At 45.4% G+C, this 19,392-nt stretch overlaps 1 protein-coding gene across 1 annotated transcript in view; it reads left to right on the plus strand.

Annotated features, from left to right (window-relative positions):
- Positions 1-19,117, plus strand: part of tm9sf3 (transmembrane 9 superfamily member 3) — a 151,892-nt gene extending 132,775 nt beyond the window's left edge. The window contains exons 12-15 of the mRNA XM_072491867.1: positions 2,854-3,000; positions 3,937-4,020; positions 6,654-6,730; positions 17,729-19,117. Of these exons, the coding sequence (XP_072347968.1) occupies positions 2,854-3,000; positions 3,937-4,020; positions 6,654-6,730; positions 17,729-17,796 (376 nt within the window). The 3' untranslated portion in view covers positions 17,797-19,117. The remainder of the gene's footprint in view (positions 1-2,853; positions 3,001-3,936; positions 4,021-6,653; positions 6,731-17,728) is intronic.
- The last annotated feature ends 275 nt before the right edge of the window (positions 19,118-19,392 follow it).

Consider the following 19,392-nt stretch of genomic DNA (forward strand, 5'->3'; position numbering starts at 1 on the left):
CTGTTCGGAAACTACCAAGCTAGCGCAGTGGTAATGCCACACATGATGGAGGACATCATTTTCACAAGGACTGTGCAGTGACCATTCCTACCAGTGTTGTTGTGGGAAGGTGCCTCTGATAGGTAGATTGGTTAAAAAGTAGGTTTTCCCCCACTTTTTTTGCCCATCATCTTGCAAACCCAGTCTGGTAAATATAACAGTCAGCTGCTCCGAGCCACAGGTAGTGATGAACATTGAAGTTGCCAACCTCTGTGCTTTTGCCACTGGTGGAGTATTGAGTCACAACTGTGGACAGGCTGGTAGGCAGGAGTAGGAGATTTTCTTCCCTATGTTTGACTTGATAACGTGACACTTCATGGGAATGTTGAGGACTTCTGCGTCCACTGCCTCCCAACTGTACACCACTGTGCTGCGACCCCTGGCAGATCTGCGCTGCCAGTGGGACAAGATATACCTGAGGATGTTGATGACGTCTGGAATGTTAACTGAAGGATTTGCTTCTGCAAGTATGACTTGGACTGTGTGACAATTTTGGCAGAGGTCCCCTGATGCTGATGAGGCACCCTGGGCTATATCAATAGTGGCATAGTGTACAAAAGCCAGCAAGTTGTGTTAAACTTGCATAAAACATTGATTTGGCCTCAACTGGACTATTGTGTCCAGCTCCAGGTACCACACTTTAGGAAGGATGTGAAGGCATTAGAGAGGTGCAGAAGAGCTTCAGGACAACGGTTCCAGGGAGGCGAAACTTCAGGCACGTAGAAAGATTGAAGACGCTGGGGCAGTTCTTGAAGAAACGGGAATTGCAAGGAGATTTGATAAAAGTATTTAAAAAATCATCGAGGAATCTGGGCAGAGGAGATAGGGAGAAGCTATTCCCACTGGTGGAAGGATTGAATATCAGTGGTCACGGATTTGAGATTTAAGCTATGGCGATGTGAGGAAAATCTTTTTCTCACGGTAAGGATCTGGAATGCGCTACCAGTGCGTGGCGCGGAGGCAGGGTCAATTGAGGCTTTCAAAAGAGAATTGGGTTGTCCTATGAAAAGGAGAAGTTTGCAGGGGAATGATAACGATGAACGATAATCGCTTATTGTCGCAAGTAGGCTTCAATGAAGTTACTGTGAAAAGCCCCGAGTCGCCACATTCCGGTGCCTGTTCGGGGAGGCTGGTATGGGAATTGAACCGTGCTGCTGGCCTGCCTGGGTCTGCTTTAAAAGCCAGCTATTTCGCCCAGTGTGCTAAACCAGCCCCTGGGAACACTCAGGGGAGTAGCACTGGGGTGGAATTGCTTCATCAGAGAGCCAGCACGGGCACAGCAGACTGAATGGCCTCTTTCTGTGCTGCAACCATTCTATGAATCTGGGAGAACCTTGCAGGGTCAGTTGGAACCCTACAAAGTATACTTTTGTAGTGTCCAACGTACATCAAAACCAGATGATTTGTTCAATTTTGAGGCTTTTTCATAGCCGTTTAACACAATGGAGTGACTTCCTCGGTCATTTCAGAGAACACTTATAAAGATGTTACTGAAACAGGTGGGTCGGTATCCTGCAGCTTGCCAGTCGTTTTGTGGTCGCTATTACTGATATTTTTATCCCAGAATATTACAGGGCAGCACGGTAGCACAAGTGGATAGCACTGTGGCTTCACAGCGCCAGGGTCCCAGGTTCGATTCCCCACTGGGCCACTGTCTGTGCAGAGTCTGCACGTTCTCCCCGTGTCGGCGTGGGTTTCCTCCGGGTGCTCCGGTTTCCTCCCACAGCCAAAGACCGCGCAGGTTAGGTGGATTGGCCATGCTAAATTGCCCTTAGTGACCAAAAAGGTTAGATGGGGTTATTGGGTTACGGGGATAGGGTGGAAGTGAGGGCATAAGTGGGTCAGTGCAGACTCGATGTGTCAAATGGCCTCCTTCTGCACTGTATGTTCTATGGTTCTATTTATTTAAACAACTGAATTTGAATTCCCCAGCTTCCTTGGTGGGAATGAATAATTACTACGTGCATTTGTATGGCACCTTTACCTTAATAAAATGTCCTGAGGTGCCTCACGGCAGTGATATAAATTGGACACCAAGCCACATTAGGCGAGATCGAGACATATGGGCCAAAAGTTTGGTCAGGGGGAGAGGTTTTAAGAGGGAGGGAATTTGAGAGGCAGCTGAAGGTATAGCCGCCAGTGAGGGTGCAATTAAAATCAGGGATACTCGAGGCGGGAATTAGATGAGTTTAGATGTCTCTTGAGGACAGGCTGGAGGAGATTAGAGGTAAGGAGGGACAAGGGCCTGGAAGGAATTGAAGACCAGGATGAGAATTTTAAAATCAACTTCATGTGCAGAGCGTCATCCGAACTTCTGGATTATTATAATTTAAAATGGATAATGCTGGAGGACTCCGCAGGTCTGGCAACACTTGTGGAGCGAAAAACAAGTTACCTTTTCAGGCCGACAGATAACCCTACTGTCGGAACTGGAATTGAAATGACTCTGCGTCACTGGCCAAATAACAACTGCTGTGCTACCATCCCACTGTCACAACTACTGATGGGCACAGGCCATCAGGAGCAATTGCTGTGAGCTGACAATAAATGTCTCCCATTAAAGATTTAATTGTAATAATTGTCCCATGTTTTGATACCAGTTACTAAATTAATTGCAACAGTGCATGAATCAACTTGCTGTGTCCCATTGTGGAAAATGAGTAGAAAGCCTGGTGTATCATTTAATACATATTATGGAGTGGGAGAGCAAATTTGTGTAGAGTAATTGCATGTATTGTCTCTGCGTTTAATCATTTTGCCACATTAAGCAGGTTAATTGAGAAAGAACATTCACGTTGCGTTTTCTGTCTTTAGGTACTTCATCTTCACTTCTTTTTGGGCTTACAAGATTTATTATGTATATGGCTTCATGATGCTTGTCCTGGTAATTCTCTGCATCGTGACAGTCTGTGTGACCATTGTCTGCACTTATTTTCTGCTCAATGCTGAAGACTACAGGTGGTAAGTTGAAGAGCTCTTATCCGTCTGTTTAAACTTTGGCAGAAGTTTGTTCTGCTCGAAACCTGCTCCAACACAAAAGTGGATCCTACCACGAGAATGTGCCACGCTCTCTCTCTCTTTCCCCCCCCCCCCCCCCCCCCCCCCCAAAAAAAAACTTAACCCGGCCTCATCTGACCCACGCGGTTTCCCAGGTACAGGTGGTCTCCAATGCTTTGTCCAGTTGCGGAAGCCTGAATAGTGCTTTTCACCAGGCTTCGTAACTGCGAAGAGCTTTATAGTGCAGCTGTCCCCTGTGCTCACCTCGCACGCAGCAACGCGGCCTTGTATGTGAAATGCCCATTTCCTGAAGCAGTTTTCTCAACCTGTAATGATGTGGATTTTGGGTTTTTTTTGGTGTCAAATGACTTGCTCAAAGCTTTAAACTTTTGATTAGAACAATCTAATGACTAAAGGAGCTGACATTGCAGTAGTTTTGTCCCAAAAACACGTTTTTTACGATAAACATGTTGGGGTTCTTTAACTTCCATTGCACCAGGATCGACCTTGAACCATTCACCTCCTTCCCACGGCCAATTGCAATAAAAGAGCCCCGTGCAGAGTGGGGTCAGACCTTTGCCATGTGACTCTGCTTTTTGAATTAGATGCAGCTTTTCATTCAGAACAAAACACTGTCACACAAAGATCTGTTTCTAAGACCAGAGGGGTGCAGAATTTGGACTGCGTTTTACATGATAAAATCACGGCTGGTTTAATACAATTGTGGCACTGTTTTCTCAAAATAAGCTTCGAGATGAGCTCATTTTCTACCTAAAACTTGTATTGTGCTAGAAATGTGTCTCATTTATAGAATGTTTTCATTCTCAAAAGCATGTCAGCCATCAATTCTTAATGAGTCACTTTTTGTTTTATACAATAAACTTTTTTGCTGTCTTGCAGGCAATGGACAAGCTTCCTTTCTGCAGCATCCACTGCGGTCTACGTTTACATGTACTCCTTCTATTACTATTTCTTCAAAACAAAGTAAGCATTTATGTTTTATAGTTAACCGCCATGCCAAAAAGGTTGCCCTCATTCCTTTGTATTTTGGAGTATTTAATACAAAATTGGAGTAAATTGAGTTCAGGAGCGTTTTACTAAATTAATCTAGCTTCTGCATATCCTATTATTCACCTCCTAACTCCTTTTAAGTTCTCACATTTCTTTTAAAAGCAAGTGGCACTGTGCAGTGGCAGAACAGCAGCTTGCACTTATGTAGAGCCATTAATGTAATGTAATTACATTTGCCAAGGAGCTTTATGAAGCATAATTTGACACCTTCAAGCAACTAGGAGACATGAAGAGGGTGACCAAATGAGCGTCTTACCTCAAGGCAAGGCAACCAACGATGGTATGTTTAAAAATGCGGATGTGCTAGGGGCCAGAATTAGAGAAGCATAGATAGCAGAGGAGTACGGGGCTGAAGAAGATTACAGAGTCAAGAAAGGGAGAGGACATGACTGAGTTCGAGCACAAGGATACAAATTTTAAATTGTGGTGTTGAACCTTTGTAGGCCAGTGAGGACAGGGATCATGATTGAATGGAACTTTGTTCAGTCAAAGTCCTGGGTTGCATCAAGCTTACAGAGGATAGAAGGTGGGAGGCTGACCAGGATTGCCGTCTAGTCTAAAGGTAACACAGGCACAGTTGAACGTTATGGTAATGTTCATGAGCTGAGGCAGGGTGAAGTTTGCAGGCCTTTGATCCTGTGGGACCCGAGTTTCAATCCAATACAGCCCCAAACCACCAAATACTGGCTGTGAGGGCCCTATTTCATAGAGTCATAACATTTAAACAGCATGGAAAGGGGCCCTTTGGCTTATCGTGTCTGCTTGCATCAAGCACCTATCTACTCTGAACCCAGTTTCCAGCATTTGGCCCGTAGCCTTGTGAGCTACGGCATTTTGAATGCTCATCCAAATGCTCCTTAAATGTTGAGGGTTCCCGCCTTTACCACCCTTCCAGGCAGCGAGTCTCAGATTCCCACCACCCCCTGGGTGAAAACCTTTTTTCCTCACATCTCTAAACCTCCTGCCCCCTCCTTAAATCTATGCTCCCTAGTTTTGGCCCCTTCACTAAGGGGAAAGGTTCCTTCCTATCCACCCTATCTATGTCCATTAAATCTTAAATGAGACTTTTGCAGTTTCCTCTTAGAAGTTAATGGACAACATGCTCCTAATTTGGTTCTGAAATGTGAGTTTTCTTCTGTGCACAGGCTGAATTATATGGGAGATGGTAAACTTGTGCTACTGTAGAAATGGGTTTCCTCTGAAATGGAGACTTTGCATTAACTTGAAATGAAATGAAAATCACTTATTGTCACAAGTAGGCTTCAAATGAAGTTACTGTGAAAAGCCCCTAGTCACCACATTCCGCCCCTGTTCGGGGAGGCTGATACGGGAATTGAACCGTGCTGCAGGCCTGACTTGGTCTGCTTTCAAAGCCAGCGATTTAGCCCTGTGGACCAGCCCCTTTCCTGGCATTTGCACTTCTACCATCGGGCAGGAGATACAAAAGTCTGAGAACACACACGAACAGACTCAAAAACAGCTTCTTCCCCACTGCTACCAGACTCCTAAATGATCCTCTTATGGACTGACCTCATTAACACTACACCCCTGTACGCTTCACGTGATGCCGGTGTTATGTAGTTGCATTGTGTACCTTGTATTGCCCTATTCTGTATTTTCTTTTATTTCCTTTTCTTTCCATGTACTTACTGATCTATTGAGTTGCTCACAGAAAAATACTTTTCACTGTACCTTGACAATATTGTACGTGACAATAAACAGAAATCCAATCCAAATCCATTTGCTAACATTGTGCGTGGCCCGGATGGGGATATTCCTCAACTCTATTATATACGCCATCCAAAAATAACAGGTGTGCTAAATGTAGGAATTTTGGATATATTGGATTATATGTAAGGGGTTAAAAGTGACTGCCATGGTCATGTTTTTAAAAGTCCTGGTTTAAAGGCAGATACTTTGGCTACAGAGGTGCAATTAAAGCATCGTAAAGTAAGGACAAATGGAATTTTGTTTATATAAAGAAGGTTCGTGGGGAATAGATAATTAGAGACATAGTGTTTAGCTCAGTATGATGATGCAGTTAATGGGAGGAGACAGGGACTGAAGCAGTCAGATGTTGAATTTCTGTTTCTGGGAAAAAGCAGTTTAGATGTGAACAGGCCAGCAGCCTTTTGCCCAATGTCAGGTCGTTAAAAAGTAGTTTGACACGGGCAAGAATCTGCAAGCTGGATCCTGAAGGCTCTCTCTTCCTCAAAGCAGTTAATCCAAGACATCACAATAAAGCAAGTAATACTGGGACGGACGGCGGTATTTAAAAGTGGATTTTGACCTGAGACAGATTTTGCTTGAGTGGAGTATAAAAGACTTTTCTGTTTAATGGGTTATTATTTTAATCTTGCGTTAATAATAAAGTTTATTTTAATAAACCATATCCTTTTTTGTGCATGTTAGTCCTGGAGCAAAGCATCCTTTTCTCACAGCTTTACAAATTAAACAAAATACTGGGGTCTGGTCCATGATCGTAATACAGACTTGCAATGTTACATATGTGCGACTTGACATCTTTTACTTTCTTCCCACAACAGAATGTATGGACTGTTTCAAACAGCGTTCTACTTTGGATACATGGCAGTATTCAGCACTGCACTTGGGATCATGTGTGGTAAGTGAAATAGAAATGCACAGTCGAGTGTAAATTAAAGTTCCAGAGGGCAGATGGATGATAAATCCAGATTTGCTAGTTTAAATCCAATCCCAGCCAGGCACTTTAATTTATTTATTGGCAAAACAGTTTAGATACTACCTTGGTTCAGAATTAAAACGCAAAGCTATCTAGAATTATTGTCCAAAGGTTTGCTTTAGGAAATATCCCAGATCTGGTAATAAAACATTACTTTGTGTCCATCCCACATATAGAGCTTAACAACACTTTCCCTAATTCTGAAGCTGCACTTTATTCGGTGGCACAGTGGGTTAGCGCTGATGCCTCAGCGCCAGCGACTCGGGTTCAATTCCAGCCTCGGGTGACCATGTGCGGAGTTTGCATTTTCTCCCCGTGTCTGCGTGGGTTTCCTCCGGGTGCTCCGGTTTTCTCCCACAGTCCAAAGATGTGCAGGGTAGGTGAATTACGCTTTAGTGTCCAGGGATGCACAGGTTAGGTTATGGGTATAGGGTGGAGTTGGATCGATGGGCCGAAGGTCCTCTTTCTGCACTGTAGGGATTCTGTGATTCTCTTCACATTCCCATTAAGTCAGGAGCTGTGAGGTGGAGATACTTTTCCTTGCTAATAATTTGTTACGGGTCTATCAGACCTCGTACCAGTACTGGAAAAATAGAAAACTAGCCCCATTCTGTCCCATACCCCTACTTATCTGCTGCAAATATTTATTAGACATTTTCTTACAAGATGAATAGGTCTCTGCTTCCTATTTCTAATAAAGTGTCCAGGTTTCTGTGCTCTCTTCGTTCTAAGTATCATTTGTTAATCTCCTCTACATCCACATCTGGCCTCCGCATCCTCCTTTGAAGTAAGGCATTTAACGAACAACTGAAACGGCGGAATGGGCATATCGGTGAGGGCAGGTTGAGACTGCATACTAACGCTGATCATAGTTAACTAATCTGCTGACATCAAATGCCCGGTCTCTCTCGCACGCTGAAGTGGGCCTGTCTTCACCTAAACAAAAAGCTGGCACCTTCAGTAGAAATTGAGGGAACAAAATTAAAAGTTTGCTGTGCTTTTGATGTGTCAGCTATAGCTCGGTCTACAGCATACTCACTTCTGAATCAGAGGATCATGTGTTCAAGTCTCACTCCAGATTGCGTAGACAAGGTTGACATTACACCGCAGTACCGAGGGGGTGCTGCATTGTTAGAGGTGCCACCTTTCAAATAAGATGTTAAACCAGGTTCGAGGCCCTGTCTCTGCACTGTCAGGTGAATGCTGAAATATTAGTAGAGGAGTTCTACCCAGTGACTAGGTCGGTATCTATCCTTCAAATAAAACTGAGCATGTTATCCTTGCCATTGCAGTTTGTGGGGCCCCAAGACACCAATTAACTGCATTTTCCTATATTACAACAGCGATTACACTTCAAAAAGAAGTTCTTAATTGGCTCTATTTTGGGACGTCCTGAAGCTTTGAAAGGAGCAATATAAATCCATTTTTATGGGGCAATTAAGCATTTCAAAGTATCGGACTGAAAACCTATGTAAAAATGTTCTGTACAATGACTGGAAACTCTGTTCATCCTAAAGGCATGGGGAGGGCTGTGAGCTGTACAAAGATGCTTACACCTAAAGAAAGGCCATTCGACCTATTAGTGTTGACTCTTTGTAACTACCTCTCCATCCATCATCTCTGCATTAACCATTCCACGCAGCAATGCAGCACGTGTTGCAACAAAGCTTCTGTATGAAGAAGCTTTTCCTATGACCCCTTATCAATGTCTTCCCACAGAGGGAATGGTCATTCTGTATTACTTTAATAAAACCTTGCATTATTTCAAAAGTGGAATGAAATCTCCAGGCCATCTCAGTTCCACTGGAAACAAGGCCACTATCTAGAAAATTGTTGCTTGATGGCCGGTGTGGACACAATGTGCTGAAGGGCCAGGCATTGGCCATCTCCGACGAATGCAAATCTAACCATCGCCTCTTTACATTCTGTGTCATTACCATCGCTGCACTCCTCACTGTCAGCATTCTAGGGGTTACCATTGACCAGAAACTGAACTGGACTAGCCATATTAATAGTGTGGAGGTAAGAACAGGTCAAAAGCTGGGAACCTTAACACGACCCAGGACAAAGTAGCCCCACTTGTTTGGCATCCAATCCACAAACCTTCACTCCCTCCACCATCGACGCACAATGGCAGCCATGTGTATCATCTACAAGATTCACTGCAGTAACTCACCAAGGCTCCTTAGGCAGCACCTTCCAAACCCACGACCGCTACTATCTACAATGACAGGAGCAGCAGATACCTGGGAACATCACTACCTGGAAGTTCCCATCCAAGCTACTCACCATCCTGACTTGGAAATATATCATAGAACATTGAACATACAGTGCAGAAGGAAGCCATTCGACCCATCGAGTCTGCACCAACCCACTTTAGCCCTCACTTCCACCATAACCCCATCTAACCTTTTTGGACACTTATGGGCAATTTAGCATGGCCAATCCACCTAACCTGCACATCTTTGGGCTGTGGGAGGAAACCTGAGCACCCGGAGGAAACCCACGCAGACACTGGGAGAATGTGCCGACTCCTCACAGACAGTGACACAGCGGGGAATCGAACCTGGGACCCTGGCGCTGTGAAGCCACAGTGCTATCCACTTGTGCTACCGTGCTGCCCTCTCACCATTCCTTTACTGTCACTGTCAAAATCATGGAACTCCCTCCCTAACAGCACTGCGGGTGTACCTACATCACAGAGGCTGTAGCGGGACAAGAAGGCAGCTCACCACACCTTGAGGGCAATGAGGGATGGGCAGACAATGCACATCCTGTGGTCAAATTTAAAAATCCAACCACAGCAAGCATTCTTTAAGCTTCTGGCTTATTAAACTCCTAGAATTTTGTTCCTTTCAAATGGATCACTTCTCATTCTTCTAAACCCCATAGAGTACAGGCCCATTTACCTAACCCCCCTCTCCTCATCGAATAATCCTCTCGTCCCAGTAATCAATCTATTGCAACTTGGTTGCAGCACCTGCCATTGGCATGGAGACCAATGTTGCACACAGTACTTTAGATATGGTCTCTCCAAAACCCTGCTCAGTTACAGCATTGATGTGGAGATGCCGGCGTTGGACTGGGGTGAGCACAGTAAGAAGTCTTACAACACCAGGTTAAAGTCCTCGGGTGAACGAGCAGTGCTCCGAAAGCTAATGATTTGAAACAAACCTATTGGACTTTAACCTGGTGTTGTAAGACTTCTTACTGTTACAGCAAGACTTCCTTCTTGTGCTCCAACCTCCTTGCAATGAAGTCCAATATACAACTTTCCTCCCTATTTACTTGCATGTTAACATTGTGTTTCTGTAAAAGGACACCAAAATCCCTTTGAACACCAACTTTTATTAGTTTCTCACCATTTAAAAAAAAAAAACGTCCTTTTCTAATCTTGCCAGTGCCAATGACCTAATCTCCACCTGCCCCCAATTTGGTCAGTCACTTAACGTGTCCAATATCCTTTCGCAGACAATACTTTTCACCCCATAGCTTTTCCATCTAGCTTGATAACGACTTAAATACAGTTCCTCCATCCAAGTTGTGAATATAGGTTGTAAATAACAGGCTACAACACAGACCCTTGTGACACCGTGTTCATGACAGCCTGCTGGACTGAAAATTACCCCTTTATTCCTAAGCTGGTTTCTGTAATAATACCCCAACCCCATGAGCCCGTATTGTTCAACAACCTTTTGTATGGTACCTTATCAGGCACCTATTGAACATCCTAATTAATCCCCTTTAAATAATCCCATGGGCTTCCCCACAGATCTGTTCCAGCCCCAACTCTCCATATCAATGATCTGCCTTCAGCTCTCTCTCGAAGTACATCTGTGCTCACGATATCTGCGGTGCCTCTTGGGTTCAGACATTTTCTAAACTAGCGACGACTCTAAACAATGCTACTGCAAAGCTGACCACCAACTATACTTCAGCACAGCAGCATCACTTAGACAGCATCTGGAGTACTAGAGGGTCCAGAAAAGGTTTACCAGGATGTTGCCTGGTATGGCGGGCATTAGCTATGAGGAGAGGTTGGATAAACTCGGTTTGTTCTCATTGGAACAACGGAAGTTGAGCAGCGACCTGATAGAAGTGTACAAAATTATGAGGGGTATGAAATTTAACCCTAACCCAAATTTGGACAGAGTGGATAGTCAGAAGCTTTTCCCAGAGTGGAAGAGTCAATTACTCGGGGACATGGGTTTAAGGTGCGAGGGGCAAAGTTTAGAGAAGATGTGTGAGGGAAGTTTTTTTACACAGAGGGCAGTGAGTGCCTGGAACTCGCTGCCGGGGCAGGTGGTGGAAGCAGGTATGACAGTGATGTTTAAGGGGCATCTGAACAAATACAAGAATAGGATGGGAATAGAGGGATACGGACCCCGGAAGTGCAGAAGATTTGTTATTTGTTCTGAGAGCAGCTGTTAGAATTGATATATTGGCCTTGCTGCACAGCATAGGTTTATCAACATGCTACCTGGACTGCAAGGGTTAAATTGCATGGAGGGAATACTCCAACCTGGATGCTATTCCTTGGGGTTTAGAAGGTTAATAGATGATTTGATTGAAATTTTCAAGACCGTAAGTGAGACAGATAGAGTCGATAGACTCTGCCCTGCTGGTCGGGGAGTCGAGGACTGGGGACCATAGTCCAAAAATTAGAGCCAGGCCTTTAGGAGAGAAATTGGGTGGGGTTACTGGGTTATGGGGATAGGGTGGAGGTGTCGACCGTGGGTGGGGTGCTCTTTCCAAGAGTCGGTGCAGACTCGATGGGCCGAATGCCTCCTTCTGCACTGTAAATTCTATGAAAACCCCACCCAACACTAAGGTCAATTTTGGACACTAAGAGCAATTTATCATGGCCAATCCACCTAACCTGCACATCTTTGGACTGTGGGAGGAAACCGGAGCACCCGGAGGAAACCCACGCGCACACAGGGAGGATGTGCAGACTCCACACAGACAGTGACCCAAGCCGGAATCGAATCTGTGAGGCAATTGTGCTATCCACAATGCTACCGTGCTGCCCATATTCAAGAAAATTATAATTGACCCCTTTATAATTGGTACAAACTCTGAAGTCCTTTTTCAAACATTCTTAAAAGTAATTATAGATTCCACAGACAGTTTTTTAAAAAATTAAAAATTTCCCTCACTGCGCTGCTCCTGGGTCAGCTTTCGCATTTCGGGTTGTTTACTTACGGCAAAGTAGGTGAGCTGGCATTTACAATTCTACAGGAAGCCACTAACTGTCAGGCCAGTTTAGAATGCTTGCACTTGGCACATTGCCAGAGCCACCTGTGAATTTGAGCTTTTCAAACTTCAAACTGAGTCGATTTCGGCGGCGTGAGAACAGCTGGTGAGTGGTGAGTCAGTTTCAGCGGGAGCATTGCGGAAGGAGGTTGCTGGGAGGGGCAGGCCAGTCGATTTCGGCGGCGTGAGAACAGCTGGTGAGTGGTGAGTCAGTTTCAGCGGGAGCATTGCGGAAGGAGGTTGCTGGGAGGTAAGTCAACCTTTAAAAGCACTTGTCTTTGCAGGGGCAGGCCAGTCGATTTCGGCGGCGTGAGAACAGCTGGTGAGTGGTGAGTCAGTTTCAGCGGGAGCATTGCGGAAGGAGGTTGCTGGGAGGTAAGTCAACCTTTAAAAGCACTTGTCTTTGCAGGGGCAGGCCAGTCGATTTCGGCGGCGTGAGAACAGCTGGTGAGTGGTGAGTCAGTTTCAGCGGGAGCATTGCGGAAGGAGGTTGCTGGGAGGTAAGTCAACCTTTAAAAGCACTTGTCTTTGCAGGGGCAGGCCAGTCGATTTCGGCGACGTGAGAACAGCTGGTGAGTGGTGAGTCAGTTTCAGCGGGAGCATTGCGGAAGGAGGTTGCTGGGAGGTAAGTCAACCTTTAAAAGCACTTGTCTTTGCAGGGGCAGGCCAGTCGATTTCGGCGGCGTGAGAACAGCTGGTGAGTGGTGAGTCAGTTTCAGCGGGAGCATTGCGGAAGGAGGTTGCTGGGAGGTAAGTCAACCTTTAAAAGCACTTGTCTTTGCAGGGGCAGGCCAGTCGATTTCGGCGGCGTGAGAACAGCTGGTGAGTGGTGAGTCAGTTTCAGCGGGAGCATTGCGGAAGGAGGTTGCTGGGAGGTAAGTCAACCTTTAAAAGCACTTGTCTTTGCAGGGGCAGGCCAGTCGATTTCGGCGGCGTGAGAACAGCTGGCTGGTTAGTCAATTTCAGCAGGAGCTGAGAATTTTTTTTTTTTTTTTATTTTAAATTAGTTTTTTAGGCGGGAACAGGAAGTCGACCCGCGGACGTCTGGGAAGACCCTCCCCAATAAATTCTGGTGGAGAGGAAACCCGAGACACTACACGTGTAGTGTCTCCCACCCGCCCTCCTCCTCTAACCTAATAATAAAACCCGTTGGTGTGAGGTAAGTACCATATTTTATTATATTATTGTTATTTTTTAGCCAGATCTTGGTAGAAAGTTAGAGGAATGGCAGGGAAGGGAGTGCAATGTTCCTCCTGCAGGATGTTTGAGGTGAGGAATGCAGTTAGTGTCCCTGCTGATTTTACCTGCAGGAAGTGCTGCCATCTCCAGCTCCTCCAAGACCGAGTTAGGGAACTGGAGCTGGAGTTGGAAGAACTTCGGATCATTCGGGAGGCAGAAGGGGTCATAGATAGCAGCTTCAGGGAATTAGTTACACCAAAGATTGGAGATAGGTGGGTAACTGTAAGAGGGACTGGGAAAAAACAGTCAGTGCAGGGATTCCCTGCGGTCGTACCCCTGAGAAACAAGTATACCGCTTTGGATACTTGTGGGGGGGACGACTTACCAGGGGTAAGCCATGGGGTACGGGCCTCTGGCACGGAGTCTGTCCCTGTTGCTCAGAAGGGAAGGGGGGAGAGGAGCAGAGCATTAGTAATTGGGGACTCTATAGTCAGGGGCACAGATAGGAGATTTTGTGGGAGCGTGAGAGACTCACGTTTGGTATGTTGCCTCCCAGGTGCAAGGGTACGTGATGTCTCGGATCGTGTTTTCCGGGTCCTTAGGGGGAGGGGGAGCAGCCCCAAGTCGTGGTCCACATTGGCACCAACGACATAGGTAGGAAAGGGGACAAGGATGTCAGGCAGGCTTTCAGGGAGCTAGGATGGAAGCTCAGAACTAGAACAAACAGAGTTGTTATCTCTGGGTTGTTGCCCGTGCCACGTGATAGTGAGATGAGGAATAAGGAGAGAGAGCATTTAAACACGTGGCTACAGGGATGGTGCAAGCGGGAGGGATTCAGATTTTTGGATAACTGGGGCTCTTTCTGGGGAAGGTGGGACCTCTACAGACAGGATGGTCTACATCTGAACCTGAGGGGCACAAATATCCTGGGGGGGAGATTTGTTAGTGCTCTTTGGGGGGGTTTAAACTAATGCAGCAGGGGCATGGGAACCTGGATTGTAGTTTTAGGGTAAGGGAGAATGAGAGTATAGAGGTCAGGAGCACAGATTTGACATCGCAGGAGGGGGCCAGTGTTCAGGTAGGTGGTTTGAAGTGTGTCTACTTCAATGCCAGGAGTATACGAAACAAGGTAGGGGAACTGGCAGCGTGGGTTGGTACCTGGGACTTCGATGTTGTGGCCATTTCGGAGACATGGATAGAGCAGGGACAGGAATGGATGTTGCAGGTTCCGGGGTTTAGGTGTTTTAGTAAGCTCAGAGAAGGAGGCAAAAGAGGGGGAGGTGTGGCGCTGCTAGTCAAGAGCAGTATTACGGTGGCGGAGAGGATGCTAGATGGGGACTCTTCTGCCGAGGTAGTATGGGCTGAAGTTAGAAACAGGAAAGGAGAGGTCACCCTGTTGGGAGTTTTTTATAGGCCTCCTAATAGTTCTAGGGATGTAGAGGAAAGGATGGCGAAGATGATTCTGGATATGAGCGAAAGTAACAGGGTAGTTATTATGGGAGATTTTAACTTTCCAAATATTGACTGGAAAAGATATAGTTCGAGTACAATAGATGGGTCGTTTTTTGTACAGTGTGTGCAGGAGGGTTTCCTGAAACAATATGTTGACAGGCCAACAAGAGGCGAGGCCACGTTGGATTTGGTTTTGGGTAATGAACCAGGCCAGGTGTTGGATTTGGAGGTAGGAGAGCACTTTGGGGACAGTGACCACAATTCGGTGACGTTTACGTTAATGATGGAAAGGGATAAGTATACACCGCAGGGCAAGAGTTATAGCTGGGGGAAGGGCAATTATGATGCCATTAGACGTGACTTGGGGGGGATAAGGTGGAGAAGTAGGCTGCAAGTGTTGGGCACACTGGATAAGTGGGGCTTGTTCAAGGATCAGCTACTGCGTGTTCTTGATAAGTATGTACCGGTCAGACGGAGGAAGGCGTCGAGCGAGGGAACCGTGGTTTACCAAGGAAGTGGAATCTCTTGTTAAGAGGAAGAAGGAGGCCTATGTGAAGATGAAGTGTGAAGTTTCGGTTGGGGCGATGGATAGTTACAAGGTAGCGAGGAAGGATCTAAAGAGAGAGCTAAGACGAGCAAGGAGGGGACATGAGAAGTATTTGGCAGGAAGGATCAAGGAAAACCCAAAAGCTTTCTATAGGTATGTCAGGAATAAGCGAATGACTAGGGAAAGAGTAGGACCAGTCAAGGACAGGGATGGGAACTTGTGTGTGGAGTCTGAAGAGATAGGCGAGATACTAAATGAATATTTTTCGTCAGTATTCACTCAGGAAAAAGATAATGTTGTGGAGGAGAATGCTGAGCCCCAGGCTAATAGAATAGATGGCATTGAGGTACGTAGGGAAGAGGTGTTGGCAATTCTGGACAGGCTGAAAATAGATAAGTCCCCGGGACCTGATGGGATTTATCCTAGGATTCTATGGGAGGCCAGGGAAGAGATTGCTGGACCTTTGGCTTTGATTTTTATGTCATCATTGGCTACAGGAATAGTGCCAGAGGACTGGAGGACAGCAAATGTGGTCCCTTTGTTCAAAAAGGGGAGCAGAGACAACCCCGGCAACTATAGACCGGTGAGCCTCACATCTGTAGTGGGTAAAGTCTTGGAGGGGATTATCAGGGACAAGATTTATAATCATCTAGATAGGAATGATATGATCAGGGATAGTCAGCATGGCTTTGTGAAGGGTAGGTCATGCCTCACAAACCTTATTGAGTTCTTTGAGAAGGTGACTGAACAGGTAGACGAGGGTAGAGCAGTTGATGTGGTGTATATGGATTTCAGCAAAGCGTTTGATAAGGTTCCCCACGGTAGGCTATTGCAAAAAATACGGAGGCTGGGGATTGAGGGTGATTTAGAGATGTGGATCAGAAATTGGCTAGCTGAAAGAAGACAGAGGGTGGTGGTTGATGGGAAATGTTCAGAATGGAGTACAGTCACAAGTGGAGTACCACAAGGATCTGTTCTGGGGCCGTTGCTGTTTGTCATTTTTATCAATGACCTAGAGGAAGGCGCAGAAGGGTGGGTGAGTAAATTTGCAGCGATACTAAAGTCGGTGGTGTTGTCGATAGTGTGGAAGGATGTAGCAGATTACAGAGGGATATAGATAAGCTGCAGAGCTGGGCCGAGAGGTGGCAAATGGAGTTTAATGTAGAGAAGTGTGAGGTGATTCACTTTGGAAGGAATAACAGGAATGCGGAATATTTGGCTAATGGTAAAGTTCTTGAAAGTGTGGATGAGCAGAGGGATCTAGGTGTCCATGTACATAGATCCCTGAAAGTTGCCACCCAGGTTGATAGGGTTGTGAAGAAGGCCTATGGAGTGTTGGCCTTTATTGGTAGAGGGATTGAGTTCCGGAGTCGGGAGGTCATGTTGCAGCTGTACAGAACTCTGGTACGGCCGCATTTGGAGTATTGCGTACAGTTCTGGTCACCACATTATAGGAAGGACGTGGAGGCTTTGGAGCGGGTGCAGAGGAGATTTACCAGGATGTTGCCTGGTATGGAGGGAAAATCTTATGAGGAAAGGCTGATGGACTTGAGGTTGTTTTCGTTGGAGAGAAGAAGGTTAAGAGGAGACTTAATAGAGGCATACAAAATGATCAGGGGGTTGGATAGGGTGGACAGTGAGAGCCTTCTCCCGCGGATGGAAATGGCTCGCACGAGGGGACATAGCTTTAAACTGAGGGGTAATAGATATAGGACAGAGGTCAGAGGTAGGTTCTTTACGCAAAGAGTAGTGAGGCCGTGGAATGCCCTACCTGCTACAGTGGTGAACTCGCCAACATTGAGGGCATTTAAAAGTTTATTGGATAAATATATGGATGATAATGGCATAGTGTAGGTTGGATGGCTTTTGTTTCGGTGCAACATCGTGGGCCGAAGGGCCTATACTGCGCTGTATTGTTCTATGTTCTATGTTCTATAACTGTGCCCTTGTTGTTTTGACTATTATTTAAAACACCTTAATGGAAACCGCATGTTATAATTGAGACACTGGTATGACACACATGGCTTACTCCAGCCTCTGCTGAAAATGATACATGAGCTTGACCAGCCTACTGGCATAGGTCACTGGAATCGGTAGGCAAGTAGCAAAGCGAAATTAAAACTGCAGCATCTCTTTTGTCCTGCTCACCGTCTAAAGGTTGACTTGCTGGTGTTCACCAAACATTTTGTGCGGGTGTACGTGGGCAAGGAGTGCTAGCTATATTTGACCCTGCGCTCATAACCCACAGAGCGTACACTCCCTGTGGATGCATCCTATTCAGGTGTGGAGTCGGTGAATATCAATCAGAAGAGGGAAACACTAGCTCTCCTCTTCCAGTCCGCCAAGATCAGGGACTTGATGCACACTGATTGTTAACATACCTGCATGCAAGAGTGTGCAGGCATATGAAGGTTAACCCTTCACTAGATCTTACCAATAAGTTCTGTAGCCGCTCACCCTGTAACAAAGTTGTTCTTTATTTCCAGGTGCTGTTGGTTACATGGGAACAAGTGCCTTTGTCCGAAAGATCTACACCAATGTGAAAATTGACTAACAAAGGCCAGCGAGCCAGGGAGCTGAGGATCACTTTGCAGCTTTTCATCCATTCGGCTGGAACTTGCACAGTTTAAACTGCAAGGAGACATTGGGTTAACACTGGGTTAAAGTGTGGGTTCCATTCTTGGAAGCTTAAAGCGACATCCGTTTCCCTTGATCCTGAGCTCATATTGACTGCTTTCACCAACTGTTCAGCAAAAAGCTTGGATTATATGCAGTAAGCATTACTACAATACAGTGCTAATCTTCCCACATAAAACATAGCTTATTAATGAAGAATAGACTAGCTCTCTTCAATGAAGAGGACACACAGTTTATTTGATATCATTTGTCCCATTGAGGAGGGAAAAATCCGACCAGTTAAAAGTTATTTGAGCCTCCATTCTGAGACTGCTACCTTTCCAAACACATCAGGAAGGTAGCTGTAGAAAAGCTGAGCGTTCTTTGTGACTGTTGCTCAAACACCTGCTATGTTTTTGTACTTTATCAATGGGAGCTTATTGCATTTATTTTAATTTGTAAATCTGACACAGTTTATATACGATCTTCAGTAATTGGAGGAAACGTCATTCGCGATTGCAATTGGACCAACTCAATTTCTGTATCTTATATGTCAACTCTGAGATATAAGTTATAAATTTGTTCTCCCAGGCCAACCAAAGGGTGAAGACTTAAGGACAGAGATCATCATCTGCACTGAACTTCACAGTAGTTAGCGTACAAAAAAAAAAACCCCGAGAGTATACTGTTCGAAAGGCTGGTGATCGGTTGGCGGTTTTTATTAGAAAGCGCTAAGTGAAATATTTTAATTGGGCGTATAAACTGATTTTCTTGTTTTATTTTTTCTCCTTCTCTCCAAGAGTTAGTCTTGCAGCTTGGTCTTGTTTTATGTTGCGGTGGGAATGAAGGCTTTACTTAAGATAATATGAAAGGGGGTAATAAATGTATATAACCTTATAATGTAACTTTAGGCGTAGAACCCAAATTTATTTGGATGTACAGATTTATTACATAGTACTTTTTCTGATAACAAATTAATTTGGTGTATAAATGTGTGACAATTTTTGGGTGGCTTTTTACATCTCGCCTGCCATTGCATGAAAATGGTATCTCCATTATATGTGTGGATGTTACTCTGACTTCTTTAGTATTTTTCCAATTCTGTCTCTGAAGGCTCAACAAAATTGTAATTTAGAACCTAAGATTTTGTTAATCTTACCTGAGCAGTCAACACGTGCATCAATCTGGAGCGTTAACGGCTTGGCGGAATGTTCAGGAGTAATGAAAACAAAATAAAAAAAACTTTTCAGACGTAAGAACCTCCGTCGTTTTTCAGACGAAACTCTTGGCGCGTGCAGCGCAAAACTGCGTCATCCGAAACGGAAGCTTGTGGTGGATGTGAATCTGAACTATTAGCGGAATCGCTGGACAGCATCTTGGTGTCTGGAGAGGGCGGAGACATTCTCGAGACAAAAAGAGAAGAAAACGGGAGGTTTCCTCCGGGTGCTCTGGTTTCCTCCCACAGTCCAAAGGTGTGCATGTTCAATGGTTTGGCCATGCTCAAATTGCCCCATAATGTCCAAAGATGTGTGGG

The sequence above is a fragment of the Scyliorhinus torazame genome, chromosome 28, assembly GCF_047496885.1.
Source record: "Scyliorhinus torazame isolate Kashiwa2021f chromosome 28, sScyTor2.1, whole genome shotgun sequence".
Taxonomy (NCBI): Eukaryota; Metazoa; Chordata; class Chondrichthyes; order Carcharhiniformes; family Scyliorhinidae; genus Scyliorhinus; species Scyliorhinus torazame.